At 50.3% G+C, this 19,227-nt stretch overlaps 1 protein-coding gene across 2 annotated transcripts in view; it reads left to right on the forward strand.

Annotated features, from left to right (window-relative positions):
* Window positions 1-17,259, forward strand: part of PRKD2 (protein kinase D2) — a 30,470-nt gene extending 13,211 nt beyond the window's left edge. For both annotated transcript variants that reach the window (XM_082676893.1, XM_082676894.1), the window contains 11 exons: window positions 1,547-1,664; window positions 1,966-2,043; window positions 3,447-3,705; window positions 5,177-5,229; window positions 5,375-5,447; window positions 5,923-6,029; window positions 6,906-7,067; window positions 11,092-11,190; window positions 14,744-15,011; window positions 16,435-16,520; window positions 16,855-17,259. In XM_082676893.1, the coding sequence (XP_082533019.1) occupies window positions 1,547-1,664; window positions 1,966-2,043; window positions 3,447-3,705; window positions 5,177-5,229; window positions 5,375-5,447; window positions 5,923-6,029; window positions 6,906-7,067; window positions 11,092-11,190; window positions 14,744-15,011; window positions 16,435-16,520; window positions 16,855-17,067 (1,516 nt within the window). In that variant the 3' untranslated portion in view covers window positions 17,068-17,259. The remainder of the gene's footprint in view (window positions 1-1,546; window positions 1,665-1,965; window positions 2,044-3,446; window positions 3,706-5,176; window positions 5,230-5,374; window positions 5,448-5,922; window positions 6,030-6,905; window positions 7,068-11,091; window positions 11,191-14,743; window positions 15,012-16,434; window positions 16,521-16,854) is intronic.
* Window positions 17,260-19,227: the final 1,968 nt, after the last annotated feature.

The raw sequence follows: 19,227 nt of genomic DNA on the forward strand, positions 1-19,227 counted from the left end.
CCTCCTGGGGACTGGGGACGTGCCTTACAGATTGTGCAAATTCTATTTGATCATGCAGGGAAAGTGCTTGCCAGGTTATAAGTGCTCAGAAAATGGAAAAGGAGTTCTCCCTAGTATTTGAATCTTGAATCTCTAAAGTGGGAAGGGTGAGAGATGATCCATTTGGAGGTATGAGAAGAAAATATTTGCATTTCCATTTCTCTATTTTTAATCTCATCCTTTGAACCTTTTCACTTTTTTTCATATGTTTTAGAAAAAAAAATTTTTAATTGAAGTATGGTTGATTTACAGTGTTGTGTTAGTTTCAAGTGTACAGCAAAGTGATTCAGTATATATATATATATATATAGAGAGAGAGAGAGAGAGAGAGAATAATATATGTATTCTTTTTCAGATTCTTTTCCGTTATAGGTTATTATAAGATACTGGTAACTGCTATCAAAAATAAAATTAAAAAGGAAATGAGAGGGGATAGAAAATGAGGACATGCTATCTTGCTTAGGGTCGTTAAAGGAGCCCTCTGTGAGGAAATGTTGTAGCTTTAAAGAGATCTGAGGGAGGGGAGGGAAGGAGTGGTGTGGAAGATATCTGGGGGAAGAGGCTACCAAGCAGAGGGAATAGCAAGTGCAAAGGCCCTGAGGTAGAATCAACAATGTTGCAGGAGTATCAAGGAACCTGGGATGGCTGAAGCAGGGAGAGTGATGGGAAGAGGAGGGGAAGTGAGGCCAGAGGGGGGACGGGTATTCAGGTCACAGTGATCACTGAGAGTTTCTTACTCGTGCCACCCGGCCCTAGCCACCTGGAACCTCAGAATCCCTTTCTCCCAGGTCTTTCCTGGGAGTGTTTAGTAACAGAATCATAGGCTATCAGAGTTGGACCTTGAAGGACTTGGGAGGGGAGGGCTGTTGGGAGAGGCAGCCTGTTTCACAGATGAGGAAACCGAGTCTCAGAGAGGCAAAGAGAAGTGGCCAAGGCCTCTCAAGTCCAGGTCTAGCGCAGGGATCAAGAGGATGTTGGTTCTGAAGTTGGGCAAGTCACTTAATTTCTCTCAGCCTTCATTTCCTCACTGTCATAATAGCACGTGCACAGATGAGAGAAATGAGGCACAGAGGGGTTGAGTCCCTTGCCCAATGTCACACAGCTGGCTCCACAATCAATGGGCTCAGTACTAATTAGCACTTATTGGAGGCCCACTGTGTGCCAAGTACTATGCTAAACTCCTAAGAAAGGCTTCACTTCTCACAGCAACCCCTTTGGGTGGAGAAACTGAGGCACGAAGTGGTTAGGTAATTTGCCAGGCAGCCTGGCTTTGGAACGCAGCCTCTTAATGTGGGCCTCTCAAGAGTCCCCTTCCTCATTATGGGAAATCTGGAAACCACAAAGGAAAAAAGTGTGGCCAAAAAAACCCCTGGCTGCCCAGAGATGCACCCCCCCACCCCCCCACCCCCGGCCCCGAACAGGCCTCTACCACCACCCGCCGCGGCCCCAGGCACTACTGCTATTTTCTGCTTGTAACCTCTCACCCCTTCCTCTCCCCAACCCTCAGCTCCCTGGGGTACATCCCCCTAATGAGGGTGGTGCAGTCAGTGCGACACACAACACGGAAATCCAGCACGACGCTACGTGAGGGTTGGGTGGTTCATTACAGCAACAAGGACACGCTGGTGAGTGGGTGGGGCGCGGTCAGGTGGGTGGGGCTAGAGTTGGGGAGAGCGGGGGTTTGAGGGGGCGGAGCCGGTTGGGGTATGGAGTGGGCGGGGTCATGCTGAAGACTGAGGTAGAATTAGAGGGGTGGCTATAGGGATGAAGGGGGAGGGACAGGATTTAGGGGAGGGGCGGGACTAAGGCAAGGTCAGGGGCGGGGCGGGGCTAGAATTAGGGGCGGGGGTTGGCTGGGATTAGAGTCAGAGCCCTAGCAGCATGTGGGGCAGACAACCTCAGTCTCTCAAGCACCTCTCCCAACAGAGGAAGCGGCACTATTGGCGCCTGGATTGCAAGTGCATCACGCTCTTCCAGAACAACACAACCAACAGATACTACAAGGTGGGCCTTCTGGCTCCCAGATCCCCCAGACCTCTCCTCTTTGTCCACTATCTTCTCCCCTCCTCTCCCAGTTGCTTCAGGCAAACACCTGCGAATCACACTCTCTGCCCACCCCGGCTTGCCCGCTTCCATCCCATCAGCAAGTGTCGCCCACCTGGATGCCCTTCCCCGTGTTTGGTCTCAGCTCCATCACTTTCCAGCTGGGGGATCCAAGCAAGTTACCTCACCTCTCTGCACCCCACGTGTCTCACCTGTAAAAGCCCTCAAAGAATAGTCCTCGCCTCAGGGCTAATGCCAGAATTCAAAGAGATAATCTACGTGGAGCAATTAGTTTAGGGCCAGGCGTATGTTAAGCTCCGTTAAACTCCCAGTAACTATAAGTGTGTTATCATTATAACCTTATAATTAATTTTTTGAATTCTTTCTTTGTATTCATTCATCACCGCCTCCCATGCCAGCGCTGCATTCCCGCCAGTCTCCTCCACGGTCCTTCTTCTGCCCTTGTCCTCAGTCTTTTCCCACGCAGCAGCCAGAGGAGTCCATTAAAACCATCACAAGCTTCCAATGGCTCCCACTGCCCTTGGAATAAAACCCAGACACCTCGCTGTTTACCTGCCCTGGAGCATCTTCCTTACCCTTCCCATGGCTGCTTCCTTCTTATCCTTCCCGTCTTCCTCAAGCCACTTTATCTAAAATACCATCCCCACCACAACGTCTCTGTCTCCTGGTTTTACTGGCTACATAAGTCTGTCTCTCTTTCTCACTCTTTCCTTCTTTTCTTCCTCCCTTCCTTTGTCTTTCAACACTTTTCAAAGCACACTCTTTTTCCTCCCCATAGACACCGCACCCTCTCTCCTCCCAGGGTCCCCTCTGCCTCCTTCCTGGTCTCCTATGTCAGTCCCATCCTCTCCCATCCACCCTCCACACACAGCCAGAGAGAACTACTCCCCACCTTGCACTGAACCCTTCTGTGGCTCCCCAAGGCCCTGGAGACAAAGCTCAGGCTCCTCCCTGTGGCCCATGAGGCCCATGAGGCCTGGGCCTAGCCTGATTTCATTAATTAATTAATTTTATTTTTATCCTTTATTAGTTCATCAAACATGGCATGCCTACTGTGTGCCAGGCACTATCCATGTAATGGGGATACGACATGTTCCTTGAACACAAGCCTTTTCTACCTCAGGGCCTTTGCACATGCTCCACCCACTCCTCCACCAGCTGGCCTCTTCTTACCTTTCCGATCTCTGCTTCAATGTAACTTCCACCAGGAGGCCTTTCCTGACCCCTCCATGCAAACCAGCCCCTTCTGCAATGACACTGGGTTCTGTGTCCTCATCTGAGTAAGTGGAGAGCCCCAGGGTCAGCCTGGAGCCCTCACGGGTGCTGGCTCTGTGTCCTGCCAGGAAATTCCACTGTCTGAAATCCTCGCTGTGGAGCCTGCCCAGAACTTCAGCCTTGTGCCACCAGGCACCAACCCACACTGCTTCGAGATTGTCACTGCCAACACCACCTACTTTGTGGGCGAAACCCCTGGCGGGGCCCCAGGGGGGCCCAGCGGGCAGGGGGCCGAGACTGCCCGGGGCTGGGAAACAGCCATCCGCCAGGCCCTGATGCCTGTCATCCTCCAGGATGCACCCAGTGCCCCAGGCCATGCGCCCCACAGTAAGTCCCCCACCCTGGGTCCCTGGGAGGATGGGTCTTGGAGGGCTTGGGTGGGATCCTGGAGAAGGGAAGAGCCAGGGAATGTCAGAGTGGAGAATGTGGCTTCTGGACTCAGCAGGCCTGGGTCTAAATCATTAAGCCCTAGACCTAACGTACAGTCTTGGGCATGTTACTTTCCCTTTCTGAGTCTTTTCCCAGGGGTGCCAACTCCGCCAAACTGTGAGTTCAGACTTTTTGATTCGTGCTCCTTTGTGCCTGACCTGTGCCGGGTAATGCTGGGGCCACCGCTATGACCAAGACAGCTCAGGACCTGCCTTCCTGGTCCAGTAGGGAAGACAGACCTGTTCCCAGACAGTGATGACTCAGAGTGGGCAGGGCTGGGATAGGGGAGCCAAAGGGCTGTGGGAGCTCAGAGGGGGTGACTAACCCAGCCTGGGTGTCCCGGAGGGCTTCCTGAAGGAGGCAACATCTGAGCTAAGACCTGGAAATTGAAGAGGGGTGAAATGAAGGGAAAGGAAGTGGGAAATCCTTTCACGCAGAGGCAAAGGATGATCAGGGAGTCCCAGGTTCCCGCCTTATGGAGCTCATAGTCGAGGGTGAGTAACAGACATTCATCAGGTCATCCTGGATGAAAGACAAGTGGGACGTAGAACATGTGCTAAAGGAATCTGACATGGCCCCAGGAGTAACATTTGAGCTGAGACTGAGAGATGAGGAGGATTTAACTAAGTCCACAATGAGGGAAAGAGCATTCCTGGCAGAGGAAACTGCAAATGCAAAGGCCCAGAGGTAGGAGAGAACTTGCTGTATCGGAGGCCCAGCAAGGAGGCCAGCATGTTGGGAATACACACAAACTCTGCTTGTTTAAGGGCCTCGGCCTTCCTCCTCAGGGCACTGGGCGGCCATGGCACGGTTTTGAGCAGGGGAAGGATGGAGTCAGGTTTGTGCTTCAGCAAGATCCCTCTGGCTTCCTTATGGAGGGCAAATAGGAGAGGGCGGAACGGGGCAGGGAGACCAGGGAGGAGGCTGAGGGGCGAGGGCCGGATGTTCCTCAGGGAGGGGACAGATGTTCAAATGGCAGAAGGATCAAGACTTTGGAAATGTCTGAGCTTGGTTGGATTAGTAGTGGGGCAAATGCAGGGGAAGAGGCTGGAGTCAGTTTGGAGTTTCCCGCTGAGCCTCAGTTTCCTCCTCTGTAAAATGGGATCATCACTTGGTGCTGAGATCACAGAGTGAAATGCTCTGTGAACTCATTCATGGCCTCACTTTTTGAGCTCCTGTCTCATTTCCTCCTCTCACTGGCCCTAGGAGAGAGGTCTTTTTATGGTTTCCATTCTTCCAGAGGAGGAGACTGAGGTTCTTAGTGGACAAGTCAGTCAGTAGCCTGACTACTGGCTCCAGAGGGTGGAGTTATGGGTGAACGTGACCTTGAGCCTGGAGTCCCCTCACCTCCGCCTCCCCCTCTCCCCAGGACAAGCTTCTCTGAGCATCTCTGTGTCTAACAGCCAGATCCAAGAGAATGTGGTGAGACCCTGCCCGCATCCCACAGCCCCGAGGATGTGTTCCCCCTCCCGCTCCCAAACAGCCTCCAAGCTCTCCCACCCTCCTAGTCTCCTTGACCTCCCCATCTCCATTTGCACCCCTGACCCTCCCTGTCCCCACCCTGCAGGACATTGCCACTGTCTACCAGATCTTCCCGGATGAGGTGCTGGGCTCGGGCCAGTTTGGAGTGGTCTATGGCGGTAAGGATGCTTCAAGAGCTGACCCAGAAAGGGGTCTTGAGCCCAGACCTTCCCTGTGATTGCCTGCATGCTCACCACTTTTTCTAGCTGATTAGAAAGCTAGATCCTGGGGGCAGATGGTTGCAGGCTCGCCTTTTCTCACTGGGAAAGGCCAATGACTTTTCTCCCGTTATTAATAGGGAAGGTAAATTCTATGCTGATTGGCCACAGAGCTAGATGCTAGATTCTGATTGGTTATATATCTAGTTTCCCATGTTATAGATTCCCCTCCTCGGAGCTCTGTCTTTACTTTCCACCTTTATTCCCAGGGCCCCCCACCCCTCGCATCTCTCCTGGGGACCCCTCAGAGCCCCCATGATGGCCTTTCATCCACCTCTGCCCAATTCCGGCTGTGTCCCTCTGGTGGGGCCTTCCTCTTGCCAGGACTGGAAGGTCCTGCTCCCCTCATCCCCCATCTCCCCTACCCCCTGCCCAGGAAAGCACCGGAAGACAGGCCGGGACGTGGCAGTAAAGGTCATCGACAAACTGCGTTTCCCCACCAAGCAGGAGAGCCAACTCCGGAACGAAGTAGCCATTCTGCAGGTGACCCCTGAGATCTGTGGTCCAACTCTGCCCCCCTCCCCACCCAGGAAGGGCCTTCCCTTCCCACTTCCTCCTTTGCCCCCTTGCCACTTCCTCCAGTCTGGGGATAGTCAGGGAAGGCTTCCTAGCGGAGGCACCATGCATGTTGAGACTGAAGGGGTAGAGAAGGTATTCTGAGCAGAGGGACCAACCCGTGCAAAGGTCCAGAGGTGAGAGGGAACACGAAGTCTTCTAGGAACTAGAAGGAGTTCAAGGTTACTAGATGGTTTATGTGAAGAAAGGTGGTGGGTGGTGAGACTAGGGGGGAGGCTGGGGGTCACACCCTATGGGCTTTCTCCTGAGGGTGCTGGGGAGCCATGGAAGGATTTTGAGCAAGGAAGGGACAGGGTCAGATGTGAACTTTCGAAAGATCCCTCAGGCTGCTATTGGAGGGTAGGGGGAAAAGGTGTGGGGCTGGAACCTATACCCCAGGGAGGAGGCTGGGTGGGGACCTGGGTGGGAGAGATGGGGTTCAGCTAGGCAAGGGCTGGGGAAGGGAAGGAGGGCAGGGATTTAAAAGATACAGATGTACAAAGCTCCTTCCCATTTCTCCACGCTCCCCTTCTCTTGTTCCCACAACCCTGGACCTTCACCAGAATTTCATGATGTAAAGATCCTTCCGAACACTTGGTGGCGCTGGAGGGGTGGTTCTGTCTGGGGCTGTGGAAGCCCTTTCCCCTCCCCCAATGGCACCCCCAGGGAAGGAACAGCCGACCCTCCGGGGATATCTGTCTTGTTTGTCGTCTGCCTGCTCCTATGGCTTGCCCTCTAGGGTCTCAAGTTTGCGGGTGACCTGGGTTCTGACCCCCGCCCCCCCTCCCACCCCACCCACCCCAGAGTCTGCGGCACCCGGGGATTGTCAACCTGGAGTGTATGTTCGAGACCCCGGAGAAGGTATTTGTGGTGATGGAGAAGCTGCACGGGGACATGCTGGAGATGATCCTCTCCAGCGAGAAGGGCCGGCTGCCTGAGCGCCTCACCAAGTTCCTCATCACCCAGGTGCGCCTGCCCCGCCCACTGCCCCGCCCAACGCCAGCCTCCCCGCCCAGGCTCCCCACCTGCCCTGCAAGACGCGCATGTGCCGTGTGCCCCCGAAGGGCAGGCAGACCTTGGGTGGGAGTCATAATAGCGAGTAATAGAAAACGTAATAATAGAGTAATAATAACAATCATAGAAAAAGTAATAGAGTGAAACTTTTTAAATTATAATAGATTACAATAGAACAGTTAATAGAATAATAATAGAGTAATAACAATAGAAACATAATAAGATAATAAGTAGAAAATAATAGAGTAGTAATAATAACTTATTATAGAAAAATAATAAATGATTATCATTTTATATTTTTTATTACTTTATATAATGAGTCAGGTTCACTGGGCCTGACTTTATTCATGAAGAAACAAGGAAGGGGAGAGAGGCCTTTCTCTGAGGAGATCATTCATTCATTCATTTATTAAATGGTTCAACAAACACTGCCTGAACCACTGTGCCTGGCCATACTGGGCAGGGTGAGGACACAGCGGTGACCAAAATAGCCCCAGCCCTGGACAGTGATCCCCCAGAGTGGGCGGGGCTGGGACGGGGGATGCTGATAATGAGGATGATAACTAATGTGGTCACTAAACTTTATTGAGCACTTACTCTATGCCAGGCACTGTTTTAGTTCATTTAATCTTCATAGCAACCTATGTGGTAGTGGTTATTATTACTCCCATTTTACTGAGGCTCAGGGACCTTATAAGTAACTTGCCCAGGGTCACACAGCTGGTGGGATTTAAACCTGGGAGCTGTGCTTTTACTGAGTAAAGTCAAACTAATTTGTGCTATTTGTGTGTGTGTGCACGTGCACAAGTGCATGCATTTTAATTGATTTCACGTATATAACGCTACGTTGTTCTGCTTCTTACTTCCACTTTAACAGTGCTTCTGGAAGACTGTTCTAGTTCAGTGTGTAGTTAGCAGGACTGTCTCTTTTTCTTAATTGCGCCCCATGACGGGTATCACCAAATTCCCCAGTTGCTGAGCATGTAGTTGGTTTCACTATTCCACTACTGCAAACAACATCCTGTGAACATTTGTCTACAAACGTCGACAGGTTCTGGTGGCAGAATTTCAATAGAATACATTTCGAAGAGTAGACTCCTGAACCCAGGGAAATGTGCTTTAAATTTTTAAAAAAGATGTTGCCCGGTTATTCTCTAAAACCTCTTTCTTTTTTTTTTTTTAATAAATTTATTTATTTTTGGCTGCATTGGGTCTTCATTGCTGCCCGCAGGCTTCTCATTGCGGTGGCTTCTCTTGCTGCGGAGCTCTGGCTCTAGGCGCACGGGCTTCAGTAGTTGTGGCGAATGGGCTTAGTTGCACCATGGCATGTAGGATCTTCCTGCACCAGGGATCGAACCCACGTCCCCGGCATTGGCAGGCAGATTCTTAACAACTATGCCACCAGGGAAGTCCTCTAAAACCTCCTTCAATCTTTGTTCTCACCAACAAAGTTTGAGGGTGTCTATTTTCTCACTCCTGACTAACTCTGGATAATATAATCACCAGGCTTTTTGTTTGTTTGTTTGCCATGCTGCATGGCTTGCAGGATCTTAGTTCCCCAACCAGGAATTGAACCCAGGCCACAGCAGTAAAAACACCTAGTCCTAACCACTGGACAGCCAGGGAATTCCCAATATAATCACCAGTCTTTTTTTTTTTTTAATGTTATTTATTTATTTTTGGCTGCATTGGGTCTTCATTGCCGCGGGTGGGCTTTCTCTAGTTGTGGCGAGTGGGGGCTACTCTTCCTGGTGGTACGTGGGCTTATCATTGCAGTAGCTTCTCTTGTTGCTGAGCACGGGCTCTAGGTATGCAGGCGTCAGTTGTTGTGGCACGTGAGCTCAGTAGTTGTGGCTCGTGGGCTCTAGAGTGCAGGCCCAGTAGTTGTGGTGCACTGGCTTAGTTGCTCTGCGGCATGTGGGATCTTCCTGGATCAGGGCTCGAACCCATGTCCCCTGCATTGGCAGGCAGACTCATAACCACTGTGCCACCAGGGAAGCCCAATCACCAGTTTTAAAGGTGGAAAAATAATACTACATGTGGCTTCATTTGCTGGTTTAAAAATTGTGGGTGAAGTTGAGCATATTTTCACATGTTTATTGGCCTGTGCTTTATGCACTCTTTGCCCATTTTTCAATTGGATTATTCTTATTGAATTGTAAGAGCTCTTTGTATATGAAGGACCCTGGATCTTTGCTGCTTGTGTTGTACCCATCTCTAATCCCAGTATTTCTTTTCCTCTTTATTTTGTTCATGGTTTACTTTCATTTTCTGGGTTTCACAGCCTTCCCACCTGGCTGGTTCCACACCTGATTCTGGGACATGTTCTCTGTTGGTTGCAAAGTCCCCTGTGCTGGCTTCCTTTCTCCAGGCCCAGCACCCTTGCTCTCCCAAGCTGTGTGCCTTTGTCAGGCTGACTTGCAGGGTGGGGTTAGAAACCCACTGAGGCAGGCTCATCCAGACTTCAGGTGGGGAGAGGAAACTGCCTGCCTTCAGCAACTGAGGCAGTTTCTCTTTCTGGTCTTTCATCTCTTCCTCTCTTTTTGCCTGTGCTCTTCTCTCTCTTTCTCTTTCCCTTTGCAGATTTCTGCTTTTTGCCTCTTGCCTGCCCCACCCCAAGTCCTGTGCTAAGCCCTATACCTCATGAACTTATAGGCTTCACAACCACCTTTGAGGTAGGTATTACTATAATCCACATCTTACAGATGAGGAAACTGAGGTGGAGGGAGGTTCCTAGGTCTTGCCCAGGGTCACACAGCTACAAGGTCACATCGCTAGGTAGCTGTCTGGCCAAGGTTTGAACCTGGGTCTGTCTAGCTTCCAATCTGCCCTTTCTGTTCACCACATTTACTAGGGGTTGGAAAAATAAAAAAACTGAAGATCTGTAGAAGAGGATGTCCATATACGTCTTTGGATCTCAGTCTCCCTGTCTGTAGAATGAGGAGCTTGGACCTCAGCAGTAGCTTTCAAATAGCATTTCCGTACTCGAAAATCATCCAGCAAAAACAATGAGAAAGTACAAGTACTTCAGTTCTAAGATATAGATTACAACTTCATGCTTATATCACTCTGTACTTCCTGTGTATTTTGTTTGGGTTACCTAGAATCAAGGAAAATCATGGCTCCCGTAGATTAGTGGTAACAGATGGTAACAGTTTTTTGTTTTTGTTTTTTTTTAAGTCAGCTCACCTTGCCATCATAGAATACTCTTAAATTAATAGATACAGCAGGAAAAGTTTTATTTGAAACACTCACAAGAATATGTCTGCTAACAGACCACCACAAGAATAATAACTAAAAACAGCAACAATAATAATAGCTCACGTGGAGTGCTTGCTCTGTGCCAGACACTGCCCTAAGCACTCTATATGCGTCAACTCACTTAAAGCTCACAGCAACCCATGAGGATGGGTACTGCTATTACCCCCATTTTACAGGTGAGAAAACTGAGACCCGGAGAGGTTAAGAGACTTGCCCTAGGCAACAGGCTAGTAAGTGTGGAGCCAGGTTTGCTACCTTAGTAGGCTGGCTCTACAATCCCCCCACCTCTTAAAGGTGTTACGTTTAATTTATGACATGTCATGTTGGTATTGTTTGTATTGTTTCCATTTTTTTAATGGCTGAAAAATATTTTTTAAAAAATGGAATCACACAATAGTACCTCCTTGAAAGCCACTGCTTTATTCATAGCACTTTTTCATCATGATCCACATGCCAAGGTGTCTCAGGAGCTTCCCAAATCTCTGCTCCAGTTCAGCCTTCCTAGAATTGTATGTCCAACTCCTATCTCTGATGGAAATGGTTCTGGGGTTTTGAAATTCTTCGTTGGTGCTCCAGTGCCTCCCCTAGTGCTGGGGGGCATCTTTAGGGGTACAGAGTGGGGCATGGATGGGGTGTGGAGGGCTGGCTGCTGAGGGCAGAATCTTGGGGCAGGGACCTTTCTAACTTTCTTACTGGCTCCATTGCCTCCCCTCAGATCCTGGTGGCTTTGAGACACCTTCACTTCAAGAATATCGTCCACTGTGACTTGAAACCGGAAAATGTGTTGCTGGCGTCAGCCGACCCATTTCCTCAGGTCAGACATGTCTCCTCCTGATTTGGGGAAGTCCTTCCAGTACTGGTGGTGGGTGGGGATTGTATTAATCAAGATAATTAATCAGACACAGAGACCCAAGATAATGGCCTAAATGAGATAGAGGCTTGTCTCTCACTCGTGTAGGGTCCAGCATAAGCATTTTGAGGGTGAAAAAGCAGCTCCATGGTGTTGGGACCACAGCTCCTGCTGTCGTGTGCTGGCCTCTCTATGGTGTTGCCTGGTCTTCATGGTCCATGATGTGCTGCTGCCGCGCCCCCAATTGTGAAAAGATAATGGGGGTGGGAGGAAGAGAGGAAAGAAATGGGGTAGAAGAAATGGATACACCCCTTACCTTCCCTAAGGCAATACTTTGAAGTTGCATGGGGCACTTCTCACATCCCATTGACTGGAACTTTATCACGTGGTCATGGCTGGCTGCAAAGGGAACTGGGAAATGTAGTTTTCATTCTGGGTGACCATGTGGCTCATTAAAAATTCAGGATTTTTAGGAAGGGGAGAAGCAGAGAACAGATATCAGAGGGGGGCCACTGGTAATTTCTTCTGTGGGTCTCTTAGGAAAACAGTTTTGATGAGCCTCTGACTAGTCGATGAGAACCCCCTTGGGGCAGAACCAGATTAAGCAAGAGTGACGATTATAACAGCTACAGTTGATTGTGTGCCTACTGTGTTCACGGGCCTTTAGTTACAGGTTCTCATTTAGCCCTTCCACATCCCTGTGAAGTTTTTGCTTTATTATCTATGTTTTGTGATTATTTCGTTTCATTTTAAAAGTTCATTTTGGTCACCAACTAAAAATTACTGTGTGCCTGCTTTGTGCCAGGCTCCATGCTGGGGCATTAGGAACTGTGGTAAGTAGAGACATCCCCATCTCTATGCCCACTGGTTTACAGCGGGGGTGGGGGGGTGATTTTGCCCCCCGGGGGACATTTGACAATGTTGGAGACATTTTTGGTTGTCACAACTGTTTGGGGGGGGCAGTTGCTACGGGCATCTAAACACCCTACAGTGCACAGGACAGCCCCATAACAAAGGATTATCTTTCCCTAATGTCAATAGTGCAGTGAATGAGAAACTCTAACTTCGAGCAGTAATATCTACTAGAAATATAATGTGAACCATATGTGTAATTTTACATTTTCTAGTAGGCACATTTTAAACAGTGAAAAGAAACTGGTGAAATTAACTTTAATAATTATTTAGTATATCTAAATATGACAATTTCAACATGCAATCAGCATAAACATTATTGAGTTTTTTTTAATGAAAAAAAGTATATTTATTTATTGGTTTGTTTGGCTGCGCCGGATCTTAGTTGCAACATGCAGTATCTTTAGTTGCGGCATGTGAACTCTCAGCTGCAGCATGTGGGATCTAGTTCCCTGACCAGGGATCGAACCTATGCTCCCTGCACTGGGTGCATGGAGTCTTAGCCACTGGACCACCAGGGAAGTCCCAGCATAAACATTATTAATGAAATATTCTTTCTTTTCATACTGTGTTCCAAATCCGGTGTGTATTTTACACTTACAGCACATCTCAATTCAGATATTAAATTTCTATCAGAAATACTCGGTTTTGTACTTAGATTTCATAAAATTAACCGTTGGGAAAGTGGATTGACACACCCAAGTTGTTCCAAGCGTATTTAAAAGTTTTCCGATAACAAAATCTAGAATCCCTTTTTATTTTTATTTTATTTTTTATTTTTGACCGTACCGCACGGCACGTGGGATCCTAGTTCCCCAGCCAGGGATCAGACCCATGCCTCCTGCAGTGGAAGTGCGGATTCTTAACCACTGGACTGCCAGGGAAGTCCCTAGGATCCCTTTTTAAATATAAATTAATTAAAATTAAATAGAAAGTAGTTCCTCAGTTGCACTTGCCACATTCATGTGCTCAGCAGCCACATGTGGCCAGTGGCCACCATATTGGACAGCAAAGATCATAGAGGGAAGAGCAAATGTTGATCAATTTGTCCCAGAAATGTAATTATATCTGTGATGAGTTCCATGACACAGTTCTATGAGCTCACGTAACTGTATAGCCCAGTGGAGAGTCAGAGAAAACCTATCTGAAGAAGGAGTAGTTTTCTGGGGGGACAAGTGTTCTAGGCAGCTGGAACAGCCTGTGCAAAGGCCCTGTGGTGGAAAGATCTGTACTTTTGTTTTTTTTAACAGCTTTATTGAGATATAATGCATATACTATACAATTCACCGATTTAAAGTATACAATTCAGTGGCTTTTAATGTATTCAGAGTTGTGCAACCATCACCACGATCAATTTTGGAATATTTTCACCACCACAAAAGAAACCTCATACCTCTTAGCCAACATCCTCCAGTCCCATCATCCCCCCAACCCACAACCACCGATCTGCTTTCCATGGATTTGTCTGTTCTGAGCATTGCATATAAATGGAATTAAATATATGGAATATACAATAATATAATATGTGGTCTTTGTGACTGGCTTCTTTCACTTAGTTAATGTTTTCAGGGTTCATTTAGGTTGTAGCATGTGTCAGAACTTCACTTCTTTTTATGGCCATATAATATTCCATTGTAAGATAGGTAGAAAAGCGTGGATCTTAGAAAAGGAAAAGATTATAAGGTCTGTCAGAAGGGCAAAGGATCTTAGGAAAGGGTGGTTTGGTTGTCACATTGAGATTTGGGTCATGGGTTGGGGTGTGGCTGTTTTTGAAGGCAACAGAGGCTCAGGGCAATAGTCAGCCAGAGAAGGGTTTTGTGTAGGGGAGGGACAGTATGTGAATAGAGGTAGCAGCTGCCCATGGACTGGTAAGCAGCAGACAGGACCTTGAACCCAGATATTGCTGGCTCTAAAGCCTGTCCATGACCCTAGACTGCCCCCAACAAGGGCAAGGTAAGTTCTCACCTGTTACCGTCTGGATACCATCGTCAGAGATTTACATGTTCGGTCCCATTTAATCCCCAGGGAAGCCTGAGCGGCAGCTGCTGTTAACATTCCCAACCCAGAAGACAAAACCCGTGCTGGGAGAAGTTAGGTCCCTCCGCTGAGGTCGCCGAGGCTCGCTCTATGCCTGCCGCTGCTCCTAACATCTTCCATATATTTCAGTTCATACACCCTACCCTTTAAGTAGGAACTGTTAGCATCTCCACTGTGCAAAAGAGGAAGCAGAGGCACGAGGAGGTTGAGACCTGCTCGATGTGACAGAGGTCAAGTGGCAGGGAGCCTTTATGGACCCCTCACTGCACGCCGGCCATTTATTGTCCTGTGAGTTTTAGATGGATCAACTCAGGGAATCCTCACGGCCGCCATCTGATACAGGCGTTGGTACGCTCCCCCTCGTCCTCCTCCTCCTCGTACAGATGAGGAAACTGAGGCACAGAGAGAGGAAGTCACTTGCCCAGGGTCACCCAGCTAGTGAACAGAGGAAGCTGGATTCGAACCAGCGTTCGAGTTTGTCTGGAATACCGCGGTGGGGTACACTTGCGGAGGGGCGGGAAGCACGACCTCCACACACCCTCAGACCCTCTACCCTTCGCCTCCGCAGGTGAAGCTGTGTGACTTCGGCTTCGCGCGTATCATCGGCGAGAAGTCGTTCCGGCGCTCGGTGGTGGGCACGCCGGCCTACCTGGCGCCCGAGGTGCTGCTCAACCAGGGCTACAACCGCTCGCTGGACATGTGGTCAGTGGGCGTGATCATGTACGTCAGCCTCAGTGGCACGTTTCCCTTCAACGAGGACGAGGACATCAAAGACCAGATTCAGAACGCTGCCTTCATGTACCCAGCCTGCCCTTGGAGCTGCATCTCCGCGGGAGGTGTGGGACTCACCTGACCCCTGGGCCGAGGCGAGGGCCTCGGCCCCCTGGTGGGGGCATGGTGGGAAGAATGGGCGGGGCCGCAGGAGGGTTGGGCCCTAAAAAACAGCCTGGTGTCATGAGGGTGGAGCCTAGTGATGGGGCAAGGGCATGGGGAGGGCCGTCTTTTAAACAGGGAGGCACCAGGACCTGGGACGTTGGGCTAGGGACTCAAGAGGGTGTATGGAACCAGGGTCCCTAGACTCAGGCCTAGACTAGGTCATGTGATTTGGAAAGGAAGTGTCCTAGCAGCGCTAAGACAGACCCTTGCTGCCTTGGGGGCTAAGACTTGGCTTGTCTAGGGTGGGACCAGGAGAGGGACTAGACCTGAGAAAGCCAATGGGCTGGGGTGGCCAAGAGAGGGAACAGATCCTCCCAAGGCACTGGCTGGGGCCTGGAGTCTTTGGGGTTATGACCCCAAAAGGGTTAGTCCTGCAGAAGCGGTGGGACCATGGGGCAAGGTTAAGAAACACGGGCTTGGCTAATTTGCCGGGTATTGGGTCTGTGACTGGGATGGAGATGGGCCTGGGGCCATGGTGTTGGATCCAGTGATGGAGGGAGCTGGTTTAGGGGCATGGCTAGAGGAGGGGCAGGGCCATGGAGGATTTCTGAAGCTGTCCAGGAGAAGGACTGACCGGCCCTGAGACCAAAGTCACACCTGGAACCTGGGAGCAGGTGGAGGTCAGAGAAGCATATGGTGGCAGGGGTTGGGGGCCAGGATGGAGGCAGATCTTGGGATCTCTGCATATAGGGGCTGTGGCGTTGTGACCTGGTAGTGTGATGCGCCTTGCCGACTTCAAGATGGGCCTGGGAAAATTAAGTCCTGAGGCCGTGGCTCTGGGGCAAAGCCAAGTATGAGGGTGAGCTAAGGGCAGGGCTAAGATACTGGGGTGCATCAAGAAGCCTTAGATAAGTTAGAACAAGGGGCAGGTCCTGAAGCCAGAAGCTCAGGAGGACAGGAAGTGTGGGAGGGAGGTTAGTTAAGACAATCATTTGGGAGCTCCCTGCTGGCCTAGAGGTTAGGACTCCGCGCTTTCACCGCTGTGGCCCAGGCTCAATCCCTGGTCGGGGAACTGAGATCCTGCAAGCCAAGATCCTGTATGTACTTGTGTATGACAAAACTTATGAAGGTGATATAGGAATGGGGAAACTGAGGTAGAGACTTGGAGAAGAGATGGAGGATCTAGTGTGTGCCTCGTGAGGGGTGGGGGTAAATGTGTAATTTAACGAGGAAATGGGTGGGTGAGTGATTAGTGCAGGTGACGCTTTCATGCCAGTGAAGAAGGAAGGCCTGGATGGCAGGCTAGTAGGCTGGGATTCCTGTTGGAGGAGGGACGGCCCCACACCCCGCAGGGCTTGAGCCGTCTCTCTCCTTCCGGTGCAGCCATCGACCTCATCAACAACCTACTGCAGGTGAAGATGCGCAAGCGCTACAGCGTGGACAAGTCTCTCAGCCACCCCTGGTTACAGGTGATGCAGGGGCGGGGCTGAGAGCGAAGTGGGAGGGGCTGGCCCATTGGCTGGGTTAGAGGAAGGGGTGGAGCCATATCTCTTACTGGCTGCTAAGGTAGTGAAGGAGGTAGGTACATTTTTCATGGACGTGGAACGTGGCTGAGCCTCCCATTGGCTGGGCTGTAGAAGGGGGTGGAGCTAATTGGCTGGGCAGGTTGTGAAGGGTGTGCCTTCACCTTCCCTCGTACCCGGCTTCTCACTGGCAGGGCAGATCATATGGGGGCGAAGCTCTGGCCGCTATTGCCTGCCCTTGGTGCAGCACCCAAACTAACCCCTGTTCTCCTCCGCCCAGGAGTACCAGACGTGGCTGGACCTCCGAGAGCTGGAGGGGAAGATGGGCGAACGGTACATAACGCACGAGAGTGATGATGCGCGCTGGGAGCAGTTCGTGGCAGAGCACCCGCTGCCCGGGTCGGGGCTGCCAGCCGACGGGGAGTTCGGCGGGAGCCTCCCACCCCGGGACCACGAGATGCAGGGGCTGGCCGAGCGCATCAGTGTCCTCTGAGGCCTCGTGCTCCCGCCCTGGCTGCCTCGTGATGCTCTCCTCCTGTCTTCGGAGAGGGGCCCTCCACGCCTTCCCAGCGATGAACTGTTCTAGGGGAAGCAGGTTCCAGCCCAAACTGGACACGCCCCGGGGGAGGGGCATGGCGGGGCTGGGGGCAGGGGCCGGGGTTATTTACAAAGCTAATTCCTCAGCAATTAAAACGGACTCATCCCTGACCCAATGGCCTTGATCTTTTGGCCACACCGCACTCTCCTATCATTAGTTTGTTGTTCACCCAGATGGAGTTCACCTGGAAAGAAGATGGGATGGAGGAGGGATGGGGAGGAGCACTGAAGGGAGAGGAGTTTTGGAAGGAGAACTAACTGGGGTAAAAAATATACAGAGGGGGCTTCCCTGGTGGCGCAGTGGTTGAGACTCCGCCTGCCAATGCAGGGGTCAGGGGTTCCAGCCCTGGTCCGGGAAGATCCCACAGGCTGCGGAGCAACTAAGCCCGTGCACCACAACTACTGAGCCTGCGCTCTAGAGCCCGCGCGAGCCACAACTACTGAGCCCACGTGCTACAACTACTGAAGCCCGCGCGCCTAGAGCCCATGATCTGCAACAAGAGAAGCCACAGCAATGAGAAGCCCGCGTGCCTCAACGAAGAGTAGTCCCGGCTCGCCGCAACTAGAGAAAGCCCGCACACAGCAACAAAGACCCAACGCAGGCAAAAATAAATTAATTAATTAAAAAAAATATATATATATATATACACAGAGGGAGCACTGCCAGGAGGGAGGACTAGAGGGGAACAGTGTGGAGGAGCATATGAGAGGGAAGAGTAATGGAGGAGAGATGGAAGGAATGTGATCGGAGGGGGGAAGGATTTATAGAAAAGCAAGTAATCTCATGGCTTGACGGTTTAATTTTTTATTTGGTCTTATTGCTACTAATCACAAGTATTAATAACAATGCAGTTAGCACAAGTCTGGCCCACGGTAGAAAGCTGATACACAGCAGCTGGTGTTTTCTCTTAAATTGATGCGATGACTTGTCTACACACTGAATGTGCCCACTCGTCGGTTCCTCCATTTCTCACACTGTGCTGGATGATGCTGGGGACACGGTGGTAACTGAGACAGCCCAGGTCCTGCCTTCAGGGGGGTTCACCATCCCGTGGGGGAGACAGACCCGTTCCCTGTGAGTGATGACCCAGAGTGGGGAGGGCTGGAATGGGAGAGCCCAAGAGGGTGGGGCAGCCTAGAGGGAGCCTGGGGGTCTGGGGGCAGCTCTTCTGAGCTGACTTTTTTTTTTTTTTAAATATTTGGCTGCATCAGATGTTAGTTGCGTTATGCGCAATCTTCATTGCGGTATGCGGATCTTCAGTTGCGGCATGCGGGATCTAGTTCCAAGTCCCTGAGCTGACTTCTTAAGGTTCACCTTGGCCCTGAGGTTGTAGGCAGAGGGAACCTCTCTCTTCCTTTGACCCCTGCCCTTCAGCTCCCTAGCTCCCCGTTGTTCACTCAGATTGTTGGCCCTACAGCTGAAGGCAAGCAATCAGAGCATGCACTTAGACAAGTTCTCTTTACACCTTGGTCACGCTTGGAGTTACACGCCATAGTTAGAGATTTTCCCGAGCCCCATAAAAACAGGGTGGTATTTAGCAGCCAATTTAGGCTAGTACCCAGAGCTTACGCTCCAAGTCTTTCCAATTTATATCCATTAGTCCATCTGCTGGTCGGTTCCGGAGTTGCACATCTTTAGTTTGAAAAAGCTAAATGAACTTCAGTCAATGAGGATCTCCAAATGAGCCAGAACACCTCCGAGGCAGAATCCAAGCCAATACTATGGGGGAATAAATGTCTCTTAGACTCCATCCTGAATGCTTCTCCTAAAACTGACTGGTCTAAAATCCAGGAGTGTAGACAACAGAGTCCCAAATCCATCTGCAATGATACAGCCAGTCCAGGAAATGTATGGAAAGGCCTGGTCCTTGACAGTCACACCGCTTCTATCGTGGCCACGAGTTTTGTCAACATTCTGAGACCAAAAATTAGAGACATGATGAAAAACACCATGTTAGCTGGAGAAATACCTTGATTCCAGAACTCCAAGAGAGCCCAACAAGAGGATGCAGGAAAAAAAAAAATTCACACAATCCAGTTTAAGACCTGCTACTTA

The sequence above is a fragment of the Grampus griseus genome (assembly GCF_964374135.1).
Source record: "Grampus griseus genome assembly, chromosome: 19".
NCBI lineage: Eukaryota > Metazoa > Chordata > Mammalia > Artiodactyla > Delphinidae > Grampus > Grampus griseus.